Here is a 21,279-nt window from a genome sequence, read left to right on the forward strand (position 1 = left end):
GCCCCCGCCGCGGTCGCGCCCCGGGCCGCCGCGGCCCTCGGGAGAGCCAATCCCTGCCCTCCTCGAGGCTGGGGGCGGGGCTTGGCCGCCGAGGCTGATGGGGGCCCGCGAGGCCGAGGCCCCGCCCCCAGGCCCGCCCCCAGCGGCGCCCGCGCGGCTGGGCGTGCACCTGTGCTCCGCGCCCCCGGCCCCAGCGCGGGTCCCTATCAGGCTGCGCTTCCACCGCCGCCACCGCCGCCTGAGAGCAGGTGCAGGCTTGGCTGCTCAGCGGCTGGATAGCCCGCGAAAGCCTCTTCTTCTTCCTTTCCTCGTCTGTGAAACGGGGCGAAATAAGGGTACGTACTTCACGGATTGTCAGGATTAAATGAGAGAAAAGCGTGTAAAGCTCCTCAGCCAATGTTTGAATTGCAGTAATGAGTCAGTAAATGTGAACTGTTAAAACAGGTGGGAGCACGTGGGTGGCTCAGTGGTTGAGCACCTGCCTTCGGCCCAGGGCATGATCCTGGGGTCCTGGGATCGAGTCCCGCATCGGGCTCCCTGCAGGGAGCCTGCTTCTCCCTCTGCCTGTGTCTCTGCCTCTCTCTCTCTATGTCTTTCATAAATAAATAAAATCTTAGAAAGAGAAAGAGAGAGTCCGCAGACCTGGCCTCTCATCCTAACTTTGCCATCACGTACTATATGCATCAGAATAAATAAATAAATAAAATCTTTAAAAAAATAATTTGTCACTCTCCACTTTTGTGATCTTGAGTGAACCGTTTCACCATCTGGGCCTCTGTTTTTTTTCATACAGAAGAGAAAATAACTGAATTTCATTGCTCAGGCTGGTGGCAAGAGCCCCCTACCTGCATTCCCCAGCACCTTTGTGGACTGCACTGAAGGAGCTGGCATCTACCGTCCAGCTCCCTGCGCTTGGGTAGCTCCAGTGGGGCCATGGGGCTCTCCTACCTCACACCCCAGAAAACACTGGAGTTTTCTAGCCAAGTGCTTAATTATTCCTTAATGTATCTGTTGCCAAACTGAACCAGATTAAGACCTTTAGGGGTTAAGCTGGAAAGGAACAGAAAACATTATGACTCCCTTATTCTATAAAAACACTTTTAATCACAAAATAAGTGTCTAGAAATCCAACAAAGTGCTAGGTTTTCCCACAATAAATACCATAATACAATATAATTATTTTAAAAAATTATCTTTATTACTCTTATTATAATTATAGTGTCCCTGCCTGTTGGGCATGGCAGCCCTGAGTTACCCCCAAAGCCCAACCTCTTTGAGTTCATAGGCGAAAAGGACAAAAACCTCGATCTCTTGGAACACCCTCCTGCTATCTCCTGTAATATGCCCCACTGGCCCGTTTTGTTCTCTGGAACTACACCTGGCTTCTGGTAGTATCTGCTCCACAGAGTAGTGTCCTTTGGGGTTCTGCAGAGAGCTATCACATATTTATCTTTCCACCCACCTTTCCCCCAGCCTAAACTAACAGCCTCAGTTCTTTGAAAGAGTAGGCAAGGATGTGGGAACAAGAGCTAAACCAGGGCTAGTTAGGGCAAAAGGGGGTACCCAGGCATCCATGTCTGAACTCTCAGGGCCCAGCACTGAGATTGTACAATGGTTAGTATAATTTTGTTGGGATTGGACAATGGTTAGTATAATTTTGTTGATGGACGGACGGATGGGTAAGTGTGTCATCAACTTCTATGACGTAAGGAAGGACAAATAGAAGTGTAAACAACTTCCTGTGAGAGCCAGAGCAGTGAGCAATTAATTCGGACCAGCTAGGTTGGAGACATTAGGCAAGGCTTCAAAGAGGAGAAAGCCTTTGGGTATGGTCATTTTGCTTAACTAATTAAGAGCTGTGTTTATTGATCACTATGTATTGGTGCCTGGGACAGTGTTTTTGCATATATTGTGTCTAATACATGAAAGGAGTGTTCGTTTTCCCATCTCCCAGAAGAAAACACTGACGTTCCCATTCAATATATCAACCTCAAGTCATACAGCTGTAAGTGATCGAAAGAGGATTCAAACCTCGGTCTCTCACAGCGAAGTGCTTTCACTGAAGTGGTTTGGTTTCACTTTCAAAGAGTGAATTAGAAGGTGTTTTGGAACTTGTGGGGCTCTTGAAGTCCGCTATTTCAGAGCTTCTGCATTGATATCCTAACACATGGGAAGATTCTGGAACAAATAAATGCTAACACTCTTTAGTAAGGCTCCTGCTCCCCTCTGCCCGCTTGGTTCATACCTCCACTGAACCACTTCAGATTGGGATTAGTATAGCCACAACTGATGGCTATTTGAAAGCAAACCCAGGGGGATCCCTGGGTGGCTCAGCGGTTTAGCCGCCTGCCTTCGGCCCAGGGCGTGATCCTGGAGTCCCTGGATCGAGTCCCACGTCGGGCTCCCTACATGGAGCCTGCCTCTCCCTCTGCCTCTCTCTGTGTCTCTCATAAATAAACAAATAAAATCTTTAAAAGAGAGGTAGAGAGAGATTTAGCAGACTTGGCCTCTCATCCTAACTTTGCCATCATGTACCTGTATCAGGTCTCTTAGGGCTGCCATAGCAAAGTACCACACATGTCGGGGGAAGGGGCTAAACAACAGAAGTTTATTCTTTCCCAATTCTAGAAGGCAAAAGTCCAGGATCACAGTGTTACACTAACAGGACTGTTTCTCCTGAGGCCTCTCTCCTTGGCTGGTAGATAGCCATCTTCTCTCCGTGTCTTCTTCACAAGGTCTTCCCTCTGCATGTACCTGTGTCCTAATCCCGTCTTCTTATAAGGACAGGAGTCATATAGATTAAGACCCACACATATGACTGCATTTTAATTTACTTGCCTCTTTAAAGACCCCCCTTTCAAATACTGTCACATTCTCAGCTACTGGGTGTTAAGACTCCAACATAGGAATGGGACAGGAGGACAAAATTCAGCCCCTAACTCTGTGTGACCCTGAGCAAATCACTTTCTTTCTCTCTCTGTGACAGTTTCCTCATTTGTAAAATGAGGCTGAGCCTGGCTGCAGGAAACACTAACCTGAATGGTCCCTCTTAGTTTTGATCATGTAATTTCCCCCACTGAGACTAAGCACCACCTCTCCAATCCCCATAGCACCTTTTGGATCTCTTTTAGATGATACTCATACTCATTCTGCAACTGTAGATGGAGTTCTTACTATGTACCACACATCATTCAATATTGAGCAAGACTGAAAATTAAAAAAACGAGTCTCTGGTTTCCTGGGGCTTACTGTTCAGTAGCATTCACAGATTTTAATCAAATGGGCTCACAGAAACTGATCAGCTTTGCAGCTCTCGGATAGATGTCCTTCCCTCTACTGGCCCCTGGATTCCTGGCGCACAGCCATCCTTATGCCCTCACCAGGCTCCTCAAGGCCTGGCACATGGTAAATCTTGAAAAGAAGTGCTGTCCAAACAAATAAACAAATGAATGAACACAGCTAAAGTAATGGTTTACAAAAGGCAATCAAAGGTTCCACTCCATAAATCACTGTTAGAAGTGCTGGTTTCACAATGTCTAACAATTCTTGGCGATGAAGAAAAATTCCACATTAGGGTTTGCTAATCCCCACTGTCACACTATGGGTGGCAACTAACTTCATTCTGACTGAACTTCTGACTCTGGCCTCATTTCTTCTGTGACCTTGGAAGGGACAGAAGTGTTTTTTGGAACAGGGGCTTGTGTTTGTAACTATTTCAAAGGCACTGTAGTGATCCTTTGGAATGTCACAAACCTCCACACATCTTTTCACAGACACCAGTTAGAAAACCCCAGTGCTCACTGGTATCAAGCCAGCAGAGCTGGGCTGGGGATGAGTGCTCCCTGAGAACATTCGGGCAACAAATGTTTACTGACCTCCTACTATGTGCTAGGTACAGGCTAAAACATATGAGTACAGTGGCAAACAGCAGAGTCTCTGCTCTCCTGAAGGTCAAGTCTCTGGGGGAGGGCAAATACTGATAGAGCTAGATAAATCTTTTTTTTTTTAAAGATTTTATTTATTTATTCATGAGAGACACACACAGAGAGAGAGAGAGAGAGAGAGAGAGGCACAGACACAGGCAGAGGAAACCTGACTTGATCTGGAGTCTCCAAGATCAGGCCCTGGGCTGAAGGCGGTGCTAAACCCCCGAGCCACCCGGGGCTGCCCTTTTTTTTTTTTAAGAGAAAAATTAGAGACAAAAATCAGTGCTAACCAGGAAATATAACGCAGGGACCCACCTTAGTCTGGGGACATAGGGTAAAGAATACTTTCCATAAATTCATAAAACTAGTTCAAGAAGACTGCCCCAACTTCTTCTGTTTATAGATGGGGAAACTGAGGCTGAGAGAGGGAAATGACTTCTCCAGGACCATTCTACAAGTTAGTGGAGAAGATAGGATTAGGGCGACTCTTCTGACACCGCCTCAAGGCTATCTCACCAGCCCTCAAGGAGCCTCAGTTTCTAACTGTAACCAACCTCACAGATTTTCAGGGCTGGGGGTTGCAGGATGGGGCAGGGATTGCTTAGAAGTCTGGCTTGGTCTCTTCTATGCATGAAAAGCTTCACAGTTAAAAAGTGAAAGTGACTTTCCCCCTTTATATAAAATAAAGGGGAAAAACCATCAAGATTTGGTAATAAGGTACTCTAAGTCAATGTGGTCTGGCTTAGGAGACTATGGTGTTCATCTTATATTTTACTTGCCACATTAACCAGATTCGTGTGTGTGTGTGTGTGTGTGTGTGTGTGTGTGTGTGTGTGTGAAAAAAGAGAGAGAAGAGGTAAAGCAGGAAGTATTCCTACTACTTTTTCTTGGTTGCTATTTTGAGTCTTAGTCGCCTACTTGCAGTCACATATTTAAATATTTATTCCTATGGAAATTTTTCTGAATGTTTCCAAAGTGTGACAGCAACATTCAGGATTGGGTAATAATCTACCTTGACTTTAATATAGGTGTGGCAAGATTCGCCCCCGTACCTTCTCTATCCATCTATCATAGCTCTGTATTTATTGATTTATATACCCACTTCCTTCTTAGTCTCCGTGCTCGTAGAGAACACTTAAATATCACTTCCTCGGGGAGTCCTGGACCCCTAGATCAGGTTAGCACTCCCTGGTAAATGCCTCCATAGCACCTGCAGTTCTTCTAACAGCACCCATGGAACATTATTGAATTCACATTTTGAACATCTATCTTCTCTGCACACCAGTTCTGTGAGCCCTGGTTCAGACATAGATGCATTCCAGTGCATAGCGTGGTACCTGGCCCATGGGAACTCAGCTCAATATTCAGTTGTGGAATAACTTCTTATACTAATTAATTTTTATTTATATCCCTGGCACCTAGCACATTTCCTGACCTAGGCTAAGGGCTCAAAAAAATGTTGACTTGAGTTGAAGAATCCTATCTATGGCTTCATACAGTTCGCAAAACACGTCTGCTTTTACTTAGTTTGAGACTCATAACATCCCTGTGAAGTGAGCAGAGCGGGGATTAGCACTGCACTTTAATAGACTATGATTCAGGAAGCTTCAGCAATTGCCCCAGGGTGTCAGGCTTGAGGCTGCGGAAGAGCCCAGGGCTGAGAGCTTCGGGTGACAGGGGCAGGGCTGTCTTTCCTGTGACAAGGCTGTGACCTTGGCAATACAGACACTGACAAGAAATAAGTTTCTTGACTAGGAACCATCTACAGGTTCAGGAACTTTCAAATTTCACCCTGGCATTTTTTTCAGAAATATTTTCAAACCCCCCACCTACTTGGAGGAATCAAGGTGGGACATGGGTTTTAGAGGCTCACTTTTCTTTTTTTTTTTTTTAATAAATTAATTTTTATTGGTGTTCAATTTACCAACATACAGAAAAACACCCAGTGCTCATCCCGTCAAGTGTCCCCCTCAATGCCCATCACCCATTCCCCCCCACCCCCCGCCCTCCTCCCCTTCCACCACCCCTAGTTCATTTCCCAGAGTTAGGAGTCTTTATGTTCTGTCTCCCTTCCTGATATTTCCCAACATTTCTTCTCCCTTCCCTTATATTCCCTTTCACTATTATTTATATTCCCCAAATGAGTGAGAACATACACTGTTTGTCCTTCTCCGATTGACTTATTTCACTCAGCATAATACCCTCCAGTTCCATCCACGTCGAAGCAAATGGTGGGTATTTGTCATTTCTAATGGCTGAGGAATATTCCATTCTATACATAGACCACATCTTCTTTATCCATTCATCTTTCGATGGACACCGAGGCTCCTTCCACAGTTTGGCTATTGTGGACATTGCTGCTAGAAACATCGGGGTGCAGGTGTCCCGGCGTTTCATTGCATCTGAATCTTTGGGGTAAATCCCCAACAGTGCAATTGCTGGGTCATAGGGCAGGTCTATTTTTAACTCTTTGAGGAACCTCCACACAGTTTTCCAGAGTGGCTGCACCAGTTCACATTCCCACCAACAGTGTAAGAGGCTTCCCTTTCTCCACACCCTCTCCAACATTTGTTTTTTCCTGTCTTGTTAATTTTCACCATTCTCACTGGTGTGAGGTGGTATCTCATTGTGGTTTTGATTTGTATTTCCCTGATGGCAAGTGATGCAGAGCATTTTCTCATGTGTAGAGGCTCACTTTTCATGTGCTCTTAAGCAAGAGACCTTACCACTTTGAGCCTACATGCTCTCATCTGTAAAATGGGACTAGTAAGAGAACCTACTTCATAGGATAGTTGTCTGGATTAAATGAAAAAAATGTATGTAATGTACATACAATAAGTGCTCTGTAAATGTTGGTCAGCATTGGATACTAAGACAACTAGAAAAGCTGAGATCTTAGGGAAAACTCAGCCTTACCAATGATTATGATCTAATTCTGAAATGTTCATGACTTCACAGGAAATATAATGACCACAGTTCCACTGGTCAACATTTATTCCTTGTTCCGACAAGGACGTTGATTTATGACATTTTATAGGAGTAATTGTTCTTTCCTTTCCATCACCACCCTGTCCTACACACTAAACTATTTGCGTTGATGAGGAGAGCTGCATTCCCGTCAGCTGTGCCTTCACTAGAAGACAAGAAACCAGTTAAATCTGCTGTTAGCTGCTGCCCAGCGGGCTCCAATTATAGTGACAGTGGTGTCCATGGTAACGGGCCAAGCTGGCTTGCTGTGGTGCAAGTTGTTTGAGGATATAGAAGGGACCATGGGAGGCCTAATTGGTTAACTGTCATCACAGTTTCTAAATGAAAGAATTCCACCCTGGGCTTTGGATGGATGGTGAATCCAGACAAAATCTGGATTTCCCAAGCTGAAGGCACTGAGGTCATTCCCCATCTGAGTTCCAGATGAATAGTTTATCAGCAGGGTAGTAGGTGGGATGGCAGGAGAGGTAGATCACTGAATAAAATGATAACATGAAATTCCCCCATTCCCTTGAACCTTCTGTGGCTCCTGATTGCCTGTGGCAAAGTCCTTTGCAGACTTGGAGTTGAGCAGTAAGGCACCCTTAAGAACCAAGGTAGGCAAAAAAAAAAAAAAAAAAAAAGAACCAAAGTAGGCATGGTCAATAGTTTCTCTCTCTTGTCTCTGTGCCTCTGGACATCTCTCCCTGTAGAGTGGGGTCCTCTGTGTACTCTGTACTCACAACTCTCACTTTCCCACAACTTCTGCTTATATGTGACATTGACTCCATCCCTGACTCTACAAGATCTTACAGGCCCGGCACTTGCTACCTGCTTGTCACCGACTGGAAGAGCTCTCAAGGCCGGAATATACCCAAGGTGTGGAGGGGAGGGTACAGATCAGAAAAGAGAATCAAGACTGGTGACTTATATACAGGACCCTGCCGTGCCCCCTGACCACACTCGCATGCTGGAGAACCAGCGGCTAGAGACACTGAGCAATCTGCTCCAGAGCCAGAGCCAGTTGCTACGTGAGCTAGTGCTGCTGCCTGCTGGGGCCGACTCACTGAAGGCCCAGGGCCATCGTGCTGAGCTGGACTGGAAGCTGGCACAGGTAGAGGAAGCCATCGAGATCTTTTCTCGCCCCAAGGTTTTCATGAAGATGGACGCCTGAGCCCTTTTATGGGGATAGTTATGGGGGTCCTCACCAGGGATCACTGCACAGTTGCAAAGGGCAGGATCAGGCCCCATTGTAGAATGGAGTCTGAAGACAGGAGCTGTGGGGTGAGCAGTATCCCTGGAGCACTCTTCCCAACCACTGGTTGTAGAAGGGTCAGCCCAGCCTCTTAACCCCTTTGTCAAAATTAAACCTTTTGTACACAGTGGAAAAAAAAAAAAAAAGCCCAGGCCTCCAGCTGTGATCAGAGCTGGGTCACAGACCCACAGAAATCCTGAGGCAAGAGCCTGGCCCTTCCCTTGCTTGGCTTCCTCCTCCATCAGCCATGCCCCTGAGCAGCTGGTGAAGGAGATGTGTGGGACAGTGCTCAGGGGCATGGCCCTCCAGGCCAGCAATCAGGAGGGCCAGCTTTCAAGCGGTCAGTTATCGGCTGAGGTCTCTGGCAAGACATCAATCCTCTATAGGTTTCCCGACCTGCAAATGAAACTTTGGCCACAGCACACCTGAGCAGTACTTAGAAGTATGTGCCATGGAAATATCTGCATAGTGTGTCATATGCCACAGACAAAAAAGGAGTCCTGAATTTCCAAGGCCAAGTTAGTTTGATTCCAGTCCCAAACATGGGACTGTGGACACTTAGGGTTGATTCTCTTCATGTGAAACAAGCCAGACTTCTGCCTTGGGAAGGAAGAAATAGTTCCCCATCATTCCTTTAGTGCAACACTGGAGTAATGGACCCAGGGGCACAGAAGGAAGCTCCCTGAGATGCCTCTCAGACAAGACACGGGCTCTGCGCTCAGTCCCATCGCGTCCTTTTCTCAGGCAATTCACGTAGAGTCTGAGGCAGAGTATTAAAATTAGTAAAAAATTTTCAGACAAGCAGTCTAGTCTTAACTGGATAGGCATAAAGTACGTTTTAAATGACAAAATGAAATTAAAAAGTCTGGAGATGTCTCAGGCAGACTAAATTGCTTGAATTGCATGAAAGTTTGCAAAACGTCCCCATGGTGTGTCTATATTACCAATATATGGTTTTGTGGGGTTTTTTTTGTTTGTTTGTTTGTTTGTTTTTAAACAACCAATGTGTCATTTTGACACATTTGAGTTACCTAATTTTTTTAGTCAATTTACCTTCTGGAGTTGACCCAGAATCTCGGGGGAGCCTCGTGAAAACTGTAACTTCAAGAAATGGGGTGAGCAGAAAGCAAGGAGGGGTTTCATGGCTGTAGGATCTTTAAAATCCCTCTGCCCAATCTGCTCCCTGAGTCAGGATTTTCTCACTCTTCCACATCCCTCAAAAGCTGCCCCATCACCATCTCCTTGAACACTCACATCACCTTCTACCATTTGGGTTATATTGAGCAGAGCTTCAGCTCACTGTAACTTACATAGTTGGTGCTGTTTCTGGCTCTTGGGGCCACAAAAATTCCAGTGAATTCTCTCTTCTACCTCATAGCCCATTGGATATTTAGATGAACAGTGACACCCCTGTGTGTGCTGTCCTGCTGGTTAACATCTCTAGTTCTTTCAACCATCCCCCCACTAGTGTGAAGACTATACGGGGGAGATGCTGCTGTTGGGGGAGCCAAACCAAGGTAGCTTTGTATCCCGGCTTTCACAAGGTAGCTACATACCTAGGCCAAGTGACACAATCTTTCTGGGACACTACTGCTATTTTGTAAGGTTGTGAAGAAGAGTAAATGAGAGCATGTGTGTAAAACATCTGGTATGGTGTCATGGTGTCTGCCTCGCCGTGGGTGCTTTGTATGTGCCAAGGTTGTTATGGGACCAAGGAAAACTTGCTTATGATCACCCCCCTTGAGGACGATTTTACATCAAAAAAGGAATGGAGCTGAGATATTTAGAAGTGGGAAGAAAACAAAGGCTGATGTGACTTGGCTAAAGGGAGTTGGGCAGACAAGGCTTTGAGTCCAAACGGAGAGAACCTGCAGGTCACCAGGAGGCCAAAGATGATTATAAGGTGAAGATGAAAATGCCTGCTTCGCGGTGGCTGGCATCATGAGGAACAAATTACATGGTGTATGTGAATGTGTTTCATAGAATAAATGCTCCCCTGTGCTCCTAGAACACTTGATACTTCACCTCATCACATGACAATAATTTGTCAAGATGTCTATTTCCCTCTGAAGATTGTAAAGGTATCATAGTGGGAAAATGTTGGGGTTTTTTCTGCCCAGCTCCCTCTTTCACTGGGGAAGTGTGTCTGCCTCATTCCGAGTGGTTCACATGGGACAATGTCAATACCCTGCCTGTGATGAGCTATAGGGCTGGGTCCGTGATCAGTGTGCTCCAGTCCTTTGTCCAGAGAGATTGGTCCAAGGCACAGAGGGGCATGTGGCCCAGCCAGGGCCAACTAGAATCCTTCCATTTAATTTGATCGTTGGATGCTGGAGAAGATCTTTCTTTCTTTTGAACTGTGAGCTCTAAGAACATTAGCTTGGCAATACAATTTATTCATTCAACAAGTATATATTGAGGACCAAAATATTGAATCAGAGTTGAGAGGATCCAGTCATATGGATATATAAGACATATAAGACATATACCTCTCTCTGGATATATTAAACAGAGTGAATTTAATATAGAAAAGGGACTCTATAATGTTGGAAGGGCCCAGGAGGTAAAAAAGGGACTTTGAGCTAATCCAGAGCTTAATGACACAGAAAGAAGCTGCCAGCCCTAAGAGTGGAACAACAGCAAGATAGATGTGGTGTGAGCGGAGTCCAGAACCTGGGAGGACGGGGGGCTGGGCTGGTGCTTTGAACCATAAGATTTCCCAAAGGTGGCCAGAACTGAGATCATGATGGGGCTACACTGCAGGCTGGTGCCAGAACCATGTCCGGGCTCCGAGGAAGAAGCTTCACATGCAGGTGCTGGAAGTGCCAAAAATTCCTTATGACACTCCGTGCCTGCTGGGGAGACACTAACGCAAGTCCAGAGCAGGAAAAGAGCCTCCCCGTCAACTCTTTCTGCCAAACTTCCACCGTTGCCTAATTGATAGAGACGATCTGAAAGCCTCTTGGCAAGAAAGTCTGGAAAATGCGGTTACGGCGTCCAAGCCTCCCTAAGATACACAGCAGAACAAAGCAGAGCGGACATGGAGTCTGAGAGCAACCAGGCAAAGCACCAGCCAAAGTGCACTACAAAGTAGTGCTATGTGCTAGGTCTTGTTCTAGGGACTCGGGTTACAGCAGTAAGCACAACAAAACACCCCGCTCTCCAGGAACTTACTTCTAGAGGGGGAGGGTAGACAATACAAAAGCAAGCCAAAAGCAAACGAAGTAGTACAGCAGGACCCAAAGCATCAGTTGGTCTTAGCACAGTTCCTTGGAAGCGGAGTATGAGATGAGGATTAATATAAAAGTGATTCAGTAAGGGCACGCTCTCAGGAACACCTGTTAAGGCGAGAGGACGTGATGCTTAATTTTATGTGTCACCTTGGCTAGGCTGTGGTAAGCAGTTGTTTGGTCAAACACTAGTCTAGATTTTGCTCTAAAGGTATATGTTTAGATGAGATTAACATTTATAATCAGTTGACTTTAAGTGAAGGAGATGATCCTATATAGTATGGGTGGGCCTCATCCAATCAGTTGAGGGCCTTAAGAGCAAAGATTGAGTTTTCCTGAAGAAGGAACTCTGCCTCCAGACTTAAATATAGAAATTCTAACCCTCAGACACAAGACTGCAACCTCAACTCACCTAAATCTCCATCCTGCTGACTTGCCTTACAGATTTCAGAGTGCCAGCCAGCCCTAACAATGGTGAGCCACCTTAAGATATTTCTCTCCCTCCTTCTCTCTCTCTCTCTCTCTCTCTCTCTCTGTTTTGTTTCTCTGAGGAATTTTGACTAATGTTGCAAGGGAGAGGAGGAGAAACAGAACAAGGATGTGGTCTCAGCCGGATGTCATGGGGAGCTCTGGAGCATACATTGCACCACAGACTTTGCGGTGCCTGAGACAAAGGAGTTGGGCTTTGTACACATGCATCACTCGGTTCCCAGGCAACCCTTCAGAGAAGGTTGTGGGTGCAAGTTATACACATACTTCAACGCTTGGGAATTTCTTTTATCTATTTGTTAAGGTCATGTTATTTTATTTCCAGAGGGTAACAGAGACTCCTGGGAGGAATAGTTATTTCTCCATTGTCCATTGACAAACTAAAAGGGATTCCTTTAATTAGGAAAATATCTTTGTGTTTTGTGGGACACAGGACTTGGATAAGGACTGAGATGATCTGGTTTCAGGTTCCAGCTTGGTTAACGCACTGTGTGATTTTTTTTTTTTAATATTTTACTTATTCATGAGAGACACAGAGAGAGATGCAGAGACACAGGCAGAGGGAGAAGCAGGCTCCCTGCAGGGAGGCCGATGCAGGACTCACGATCATGACCTGAGCCAAAGGCAGACGCTCAACCACTGAGCTACCCAGGGGTCCCCTCACTGTGTGGTCTTAAAAAAAAAGTGGGGCATCTGGGTGGCTCAGTCGGTTAAGCATCTGTCTGTGGCTCTGGTTGTGATTTCCGTGTCCTGAAATTGAGATAGAGCCCTACATCGGGCTCCCTGCTCAGCAGGGCGTCTGCTTCTCCCTCTCCCTGTGCCCCTCCCCACCTAGTGTGCGCTCGCTCGCTCGCTCTCTCAGATAAATAAATACAATCTTAAAGGAAAAAAAAAAAAGGTGCTTGTCTTCTTTGAGCTTTACCTCCTATAGATATATAGGATATATATATGCCAAAGAGCTAGCCAAGACAGTTAAAAGCTCTACTCAACCCTGTTTCCCCACTTATACCCTCCCTATCTCTACTGTTTGCCACTACCAGGTAAATAGCACTTCTGGAAGCTTCCCTGATCTCTCCAGGAGGGCAGCCCAAGTGGGGTTCCTTTAGGGTTTCTGAATATAAAGACAGTTCTGGTTGGAGGTATGTTGGGCCAGAGAAGATTTGGCTTAACTAAAAGGCTACTGAAGCTGCTCGTTCCCAGGGCTTCCGGTGCCCTAACATAATTTCCCCAAGGTAACTGCGGGCCCCTAATGAACCAGATCAGCACACTCAAAACGGTATTTTTTTTCCCTACGCCATCAAATATAAAGCGGCCAGTTTCTTCATCATACCCAACAAACGCCTGTACAGATTAACCCGATTCCGGAGAGGTGTGAGGAAGGCTGGAGCCGAGGCCACCTTGGCTTTCACGGGACAAGCAGAGTGTGTGCCCTGGGCCGCCCGTGGTCGCTAGGGAGGGGCATAGGCTTAGGAGCACAGTTTCTACCACACAGTAACTCACTGTAGCCCACTCAACTTGGGCTCTCCAAGCCTTAGGCCCCTCATCTGTGAAATGGGGTACAAGGGGCTGGATTAAATACGTTCAGCACAGGAGAGCACCCAGAACTACTGGCCGGCCACCAGGCCACCAGGATGTCCAGTCTGGTGGAAAATCTTCCCTGAGGCTCTTTTGACAACGATTTTCCCAATGGCTCTTCTGTGTCTTCTGGCAGCAGGTGTTTTCTCCCGAGCGCAGCATGTGCAGAATATTTAATTAAAAAAAAAAAAAAGTGGCACAGTGACTCACATTTTAATATTTGCATTGCGATTATCTATGACAGCCGTCTTCTGAATCCTCAGATATTAACATTCCGAACCTCTCCCGAGTCCGATTTCATAACTTCCCCAACACACATCCATCATGAAGATGATTTCATTATTAAAAATTCCATTTCTCACAATGGATTTTTTTTTTTTCTAATGTGGGCTCCACGGGCAAGGCGCCGAGATGACATGATTGACTGCTTCCACTTTGCAGGCCTTGGATACCAGCTCCGCCTGGTATGAATGTTGTGGCAGGTTGAACTTCTGCTTCTTGACCAGCTTCTTCCCACAGGAGGAAAAACTGCAGCACCTAATACCTTCAAAACAAACCAACCAAAGCACGCCCAGAAGGTCGAGGCACGCCTTTCCCTTAACACAGAGCTCACATTTGTTCTGGATGCTCTTCTACTGTCCATGGCCCCTTGAATAAAATCTCAGAAAAATAACTGCTCTGGTAGGAAATGGAGCGGACTGATTACTTTTTAATTAGCATCCTTGTAGAGTAAACATCCTTGTGCCGGAAGCATCTACGTGGTCCTAATGGGCATTAGATTTTGCCTTGAACATATTTACTCGTAATGGAGGTCTTCCTTCCTGGCAATGAAATAAATATGGAAATACATGTTATTTATTATATAATACATGTGCATGTGTACTTTCTAGAGCTCAGAAGGACTTTGAAGAGAGGGAAAATTAGTATCTACTCCGTATATTAGTTTCCTGGGGCTGCCATAACAAATCACCACAAACTTGGCAGCTTCAAACAACAGAAATGTATTCTCCACCAGTCCTAAAGGCCAGAGATTCGAAATCAGTGTCACTGGGTCAAAATCAAGGTGTTGGCAGGGCTGCACGCCCTCCAGAGCCTCTGGAGAAGAATCCATGCCTTGTTGCCTCCAACCCCTGGTGGCTGTCAGTGTTCCTTGACTTGTGGACACATCTCCAAATCTCTTGAAGCTATTTCACATCACCTTCTCCTCTGTGTGTGAAATCTCTCTCTGCCTCGCTTTTAGAATAAGTGCACAAGTGATTGCATCTAGGGCCCACTTGGATGATCCAGAATAATCTCCCCACCTTGAAATCCTTAACTAATCACATCTGCAAAGACCATCCCCCCATTATTGTTCTGCCATATAAGGTAACATTCACAGATTCTAGGGATTAGGACACGGATATCTTCTGGCCTTTTGCAGCCTACCAACTGAGCATTTACTCTGTGCTATTTTCTACCTGTGTCTCTATACCTGCATGCATCTCCTTCCACAAGGGGAACATGCAGCAGGGAAAGAATCTGGGACTGCAAGTCAGGAAATCTGAGTTTGTTAGGTGTTTGTTTGTTTGGGGGTTTTTTGTTTTGTTCTTGTTTTTTAGATAGGGAGAGAAAAAGGGAGGGGGAGGGGCCTAGGGAGAGGGATAGAATCCCTGCGGCGTGGAGCCTGACACGGGGCTCAATCTCATGACCCTGAGATCATGACCTGAGCTGAAATCAAGAGTCAGACCCTTAACTGACAGAGCCACCCATGTGCCCTGGGAAAACAGGTTCTTTAACGCACCAGCACGAGTGCCATCACCTTCCTCTTCAGTCCCCAGGGCAGACATTGCTAACTGATCACAGCACTGGTTTTTGCCAAACCCCTGAACTTGACCTCAGAGCCCTCAATGCAATGTTGCAGAAAGTCAAAGTGAATTGAAAGCTATCTGTCACCCCTACCTTGAACCCTCAGTCTTCTCATGTGTAAAATGGGAGTACTTTTCTGCACATCTACTTTCTAAGGACAGCCTAAGGATCAAATGACATAATGGGTGGGAAAGCACTTATAAATGCTTAAAGTAAGTGACTAAAAGAGATATGTCCCCAACAGGAACTCATGGGGAGAGTGTCAAAGCAGCCTTGCATAGAAAGGTAGAGGGCTCTCAGTGCAAGGAGATTATGGTGGTCAGGTTCAAGAGTAGTGAGGATAGATGTTCATTCTGCTTTTTCATCCAATAAAATAGCATAAGCAAACATAGCCTATGCATTCAGTAAGGATAGCTTTAAAATAACGTCACCAAGCACATAAATCTTACACTAGTGTCTCCTTGGCTCACAATAGCTGTCTGGTATGTGTCAGCCTAAAGTCAGGGCTATATACTTACTAGGCATCCAGCATCACCAACTCTTTTCAAATTATATCAACCCTTCCAGGGTTGTACCCTTCCAGAAAGTTTTCCCTGATATATGGCGGAAGGGACTCTCTCCCAACTCCACATACATTTTTGTCATTTTGCATATGCATTTTAAGGTCCCCTTAGATGGAGAAAGGGACAATTCATTCTTGTCTGCATAGATGTTTCATGGGCTCTTGCCAAAAAGCTTTTAAGTGAAGACCCTAAATCCCCAACCAGAACATCAAAGTGTCTCTTCTTCCTTTCCACTTTTGGAGTCAGAAAACTACCTCTAAACATTTTGGTCATTGCTTCGGATGCCAGGCCCAGCTGGCCTGCCTTCCCTGGGATCTGGCTGTAGGCTTTATTCTGCTTACAGCCCAGCCACGTGATCTTGACAAGGTCTGAGACTCAGCTTGCTCTTCTATAAAATGAGAAAGGTGTGGAACACTGCCCTCCCTGCCTCTCAGGGTTGACTAAGAAGACAGGCTTTGTTGCATACAGACTGGTTCAAATCCCAGCTCATTTACATTTACATCCCAGGTGGGAACTTGGGAAAGTTGCTAAACCTCGATGAGCCAGTTCTTTTCACCTATAAAATGGGAATGCCTACCTTCTAGGACTATTAGTGAGAATAATACCTGTTTAATGCCTAGCAGTACTTGACATCTAATAAGTGTTCAACGCATGTTAGCAAGGGTTGTTATTTTAAAGAAACTGCTTCAGTTGGAAGATAGGTGTTGTCAAAGTAGAGATACAGTTAGGCAGAAGAGAGGCATCTGGGGCTAGGCAGGAGCAGGCAGGTCTAGGAAGGGGGATCTTTAGTCTGAAGTTCAAGATCAGGCAGGTTGTGTTGAAGTAATTGTAATGGTAACAATCGACACCCATGATGGAATTGTCCTAGGCATTGGCAACTCTCTTCCCATTCCCCTTACCCTCCACTCAAGATTCCAGGTGTTTCTGGGACCCAGCCTGATAGGAATTCAGAATATGTGAAACATGGTTATCAAGTACAAGGTGAAGATCCCAACTGGATCTTGTAAGCAAGGACTTGTTCTTAGGAGCTAAACAAGACCCCGTTTATACTCGTGGAAGTCCAGCACTAAGGCAGCAATGCCCTGGTGAAAGTGAGGCCACAGCATGTCTACCTGGATGTTTCCTAGAGGTAAGTGTTCTCACAGAAGACGGTGCTATTTTACAGATGAAGAAATCAAGACTCAGAGACGTTAAATGACTTGCCTAAAGGTCACACAACCCTTAAGTGGCAGAGCCATCCATCGTCTCCAGGTCGTGTGAGGTCTCACCCTTGGCTTTCTCTGCTACATGATGCTATCCTGCGATTCCAGGAGAGAAATGGGCAGACCCACTTCACTTTCTCCCCTTTCTGAGCATTTTCTGTCTCTACTGGATTTACTGCTTTGATATCACTGGTCAGTAGTATGTCTGCGGGGGAGCCTCATCTCACCCTGCAAACCTTTTCCTCCTGAGAGTCCTTACAGCTTATCTGGAACCTGAGAGAGGAGGGGAGCAGTTTGGGGGCTGATTGAAAAATTGAGAGTTACATTGCTGGAGATGTATAAATTGGTATGTGTTTTCTAGAGAGTTGGTAGCAATATGTACCAAAATCTTAATAATATGGATATGCTTTGATTCAGCAATTCCACTACTAGAAATTTATCCTGAGGAAATAATCCAACAGGTATATAAAAATACAAACAAGTGCAAAATAAAAAAGAAAAGAAAAGAAAAAGAAAGCAAGGTCTAAAAAGTCCTAGTAAGGGATTAGGCAAAGGTAGCATATCTGTACAATGAAATACTATGTAATCATTCAGAGGGATAATGTTGGATTATATTTATTGTTACGTAAATAAACAATATGACCAACCAAAAAATAAGCCATATGGGTAGTGTGATCTCATCTTTTGTAAATAAATTATATTCGTGTGTGTATATACATTGTGATCTCTCCTGGTTGGCATTCAACCACTTAGCTGACTCCCCACTTGAGTCAACCCTTCCCTTCCACCTGAAAACCCCTAGGACTGATGCCCAGATTCACTGAAGGTTCTGGATGGAAGGCTGTGCCTTTTTATTCCCCACTTGTGCTCCCACTAGACAGCTCACATCATCAGCAAGTGCCAGTTTTATGGTTCTCTAGCCTCTTTATTTCAATGTCCTTGTTACTAGAATTTCATAGTTAAATATTATGTAAATTGAAAAAAATGAGTGAAAGCAGAAAAAAGATCCTTTAAAAAACTGAACGGAATGCTTTGAAGAATTCAACCGCTCTTGTAGTAATTAATGTAGTTACAACGGATTGGCAGGGTGGAGTGGGGGGGGGGGCGGTCAGAAAAATTCAAGATTCTGCTCTCAGAATGCTTTCTTCTTCAAAGAGGCCAAAACAGGAATTCGGAGACACCAACCATCATGGTGTCTATAGAAGAAAGACAAAGGCGATAGTAACATAAAAGGCTATATTAAAACATTGATAAATTTGAAGCTAAAATAAAAGATTTAAAGGATGTATATATCTTGGGGCTAATTATCATTCATTATTTCAACTAACTTTTTTGCTTAACCCACTAAGCAATGTCTCAACAATATCAGATGAAAAGACTTCTGGTACATAGGTCTAGAAAAAGGAAGAATATAATGATGTATCTGGAAGATTATAGTGAGATTATGGTTATTTTTACTCCTGTGCCTTTCTACACTTTAAAATATAAAAGTACCTCTTGTTTAAAAATCAGAAAATACCATAAAGCCATCACTATCTGGAGAAAGGAAAACAGAAGGAAGAACTTCAGGATGAGGGAATGATGTGCTGATGCTGACAGAGTGCCCTGGGGAAACCCCCCCGTCTGTCTTCCTCTGATGACTGGAGCTGGTAGGATTATTTTGCTATAAATCATGATAGTGATCATGAGTGACTCCTTGGTTTCACCCTATCCCGAGGGTCAGGTTGACATCAGCACTTGGACATCCCAATACACTTAATTGCTATGGGAAGGGGGCTCAGGGACTCCAGCAGAGCAGGTCTGGGGAGGAGAGATGGGACATCCCCAGGTGACACAAGCCAGGCTGGGGGTGGGGGGCACATGAATAAGCCAGACCAGAATCAGTATGCAAAACGGAGGGCAACAGTTCTGAGCACCTCAAGTTACTGTCATTCACAGAGATTACAGCAAGTTGCTTAAGATGCAGCCTTGCACAAAGATGAGCTCAACTTCCTTATATATGAAAAAGCCCAACAGCTTCATCTTTATTTTTTTATAAATATTATGTTCTTTCCATAGAAACTTTTAAATAATTCTTCATTCTTGACTTATAGAAATATTTGTTGAAAATAAAACTCTATGTTAATATTAAAAGGGAACCCACAGGACCCCAAATGGCATTACGTAGGCCAAGTCACCAAACCGGAGTTTAAGACTTAATTGCACTTTTAAGCTCTTCCAGAAATGTAGTCTTAACCAGTCAGTCAGGAATTTTCTGGCCAGCACCAACATGATAACCTATCACATGGGCCCTCTCTATCCCCAAAATGAAGATGAGATAATCCCACCTATAAGGACCCATTGGACCCCAGATGGAGATGATCTTGCCTGAAATATTCCTTTTTCTGTTTACGACGTCCTTGTCCTGCTTTAGAAAACCTTCTCCTTTCAGTAGCCCTTTGGAGTTCCCCTCTACTTGCTGGATGGGGTGCTCTCCAGTTCATGAACTGTTTAGTAAAGCCAATTAGATCTTCAAGTTTACTGAGTTGAATTTTGTTTTGTTTTGTTTTTATCAATAACTGATTTCAAAATTATAATAAAGTCTTTCAAAGTCTTGCATTTAAAAAAATATTTTATTTATTCATGAGAGACACACACAGAGAGAAGCAGAGTCACAGGCAGAGGGAGAAGCAGGCTCCCCGCAGGGAGCCTGACATGGGACTCAATCTGGGGACCCTAGAATCACACCCCAAGCCGAATCCTTGAGCCACCCAGGCATCCCTAAAGTCTTGCATTTTAAAAGAACAGCCACCATCAAATGGGAACAAAAATGTGTTCTCTTTCCAACATCTCTGCATAATACACTCTGCTCCAGCGCTGGCAAGGCTGGGACCGTGGGACAGACAAAAAGAAACCCTGACAGGTTTGCCGTCCTGCCCTTGGCAATAGGATTCTTCATTATGCAAGGAAATTCTGGGGAGGTGGAATTTAGCAGCTGCTCAAAGAGAAAAGATTCAGGGCTGTTCTTGGAATGGGTGCTCAGAGCAGGGGTCACACACAAGCACACTGAAGTCCTCGTTGCTCACGGTCCAGCTGCGACTGGCGCAGGCCTGCCCGTGCCCAGAGGAGCGGGGCAGAGGTGGAGATCCTCACCCTTCCAGCCTGCTCTTAGGAGTGCAGGCACTTCACAGTCTGGGATGAGAGCTGCAATTGCAATCCCATTCCAGGCACTATTAGGTGAGTTAACTTCACTCTGATGCTGAGCAATGGGCTTTGGGGTGAGCCAGACTGAGATTCAAATCCTGGCTCTACCACACATGAGTTCTTTAACACAGATTTTTAAAACCAATTCAAATAGAGGGGGTGTTGGAGGGCACTTATGCTAAAATTCAGTCAATATGTCATTTTATGTAACTTTATGTCCCTGGAGTTGACACGCAGAGCAAATGCTGAGTCAAATGCATGAAGGGCACGCACACTCTCTCTATCCTAGGCACACACATAAAATCAATGTAACCCATTAGACTCAAACACTTGAGTCTTTTTAAATCTTTCTGAAATCTTTCTGAATCAACCTAACTCTTGCTCAGCTCCCACTGCCTGGTTGGCAGAGTCAGGAGATAGAATCTTTCTGAATCAACCTAACTCTTGCTCAGCTCCCACTGCCTGGTTGGCAGAGTCAGGAGATAGAATCTTGGCCTTTTGGAAGGTTGTGCCCTGTTGCTTGTGACCGTGCATGCATTTTGAACTTGCACAGTCCAGGAATTCTGAGGAGGCAGCTTGATTCTCACACAGCCATGTAGATGCTGATGACCAAGCCAGTGTGTGTGTGGTGCATTTCAGGGCAGTGGCTTTACTAGTGGCACTGGTACCATCTCAGGCACTCTTGGCCACTGGGCCTCATGTGGCTCTAAGGGTATAGTGTCCTGTGATTAGTACCTGGGCAGCCCTGTAGCCCTCCTCACTGTTAAAAATCCTGCTACCTCCAGGGAGGTGGGGAGAGGGGGTGTGAGGGCTTCCCAGCCTTCCAGTTATCCCGATCCTGTATTCCCAGCTCCCCCAGGCTGGGCCAACACTCCTCTTACTTTGGTTGCTCAAAGCCTCTACCCTCTCTGATGGACCCAGCTACCTGCCCCCTACATCTCAGAGCTGAAACAGAAAAGCCATCACCTCCCGAGAACCATCCAGGTCAGAGGAGCCCAGAACTGAGAACAGAATCCCCAAAGGAACTTCCTGGGAGGAGAAAGG

At 45.3% G+C, this 21,279-nt stretch overlaps 1 protein-coding gene across 1 annotated transcript in view; it reads left to right on the forward strand.

The window, feature by feature from the left end:
* The first annotated feature begins 7,023 nt into the window (after positions 1 to 7,023).
* Positions 7,024 to 21,279, forward strand: part of MRGPRX2 (MAS related GPR family member X2) — a 40,752-nt gene continuing 26,496 nt past the window's right edge. The window contains exon 1 of the mRNA XM_072727428.1: positions 7,024 to 7,138. Within this exon, the coding sequence (XP_072583529.1) occupies positions 7,024 to 7,138 (115 nt within the window). The remainder of the gene's footprint in view (positions 7,139 to 21,279) is intronic.

Source organism: Vulpes vulpes, chromosome 11 (assembly GCF_048418805.1).
Source record: "Vulpes vulpes isolate BD-2025 chromosome 11, VulVul3, whole genome shotgun sequence".
In the NCBI taxonomy this organism is placed as follows: domain Eukaryota; kingdom Metazoa; phylum Chordata; class Mammalia; order Carnivora; family Canidae; genus Vulpes; species Vulpes vulpes.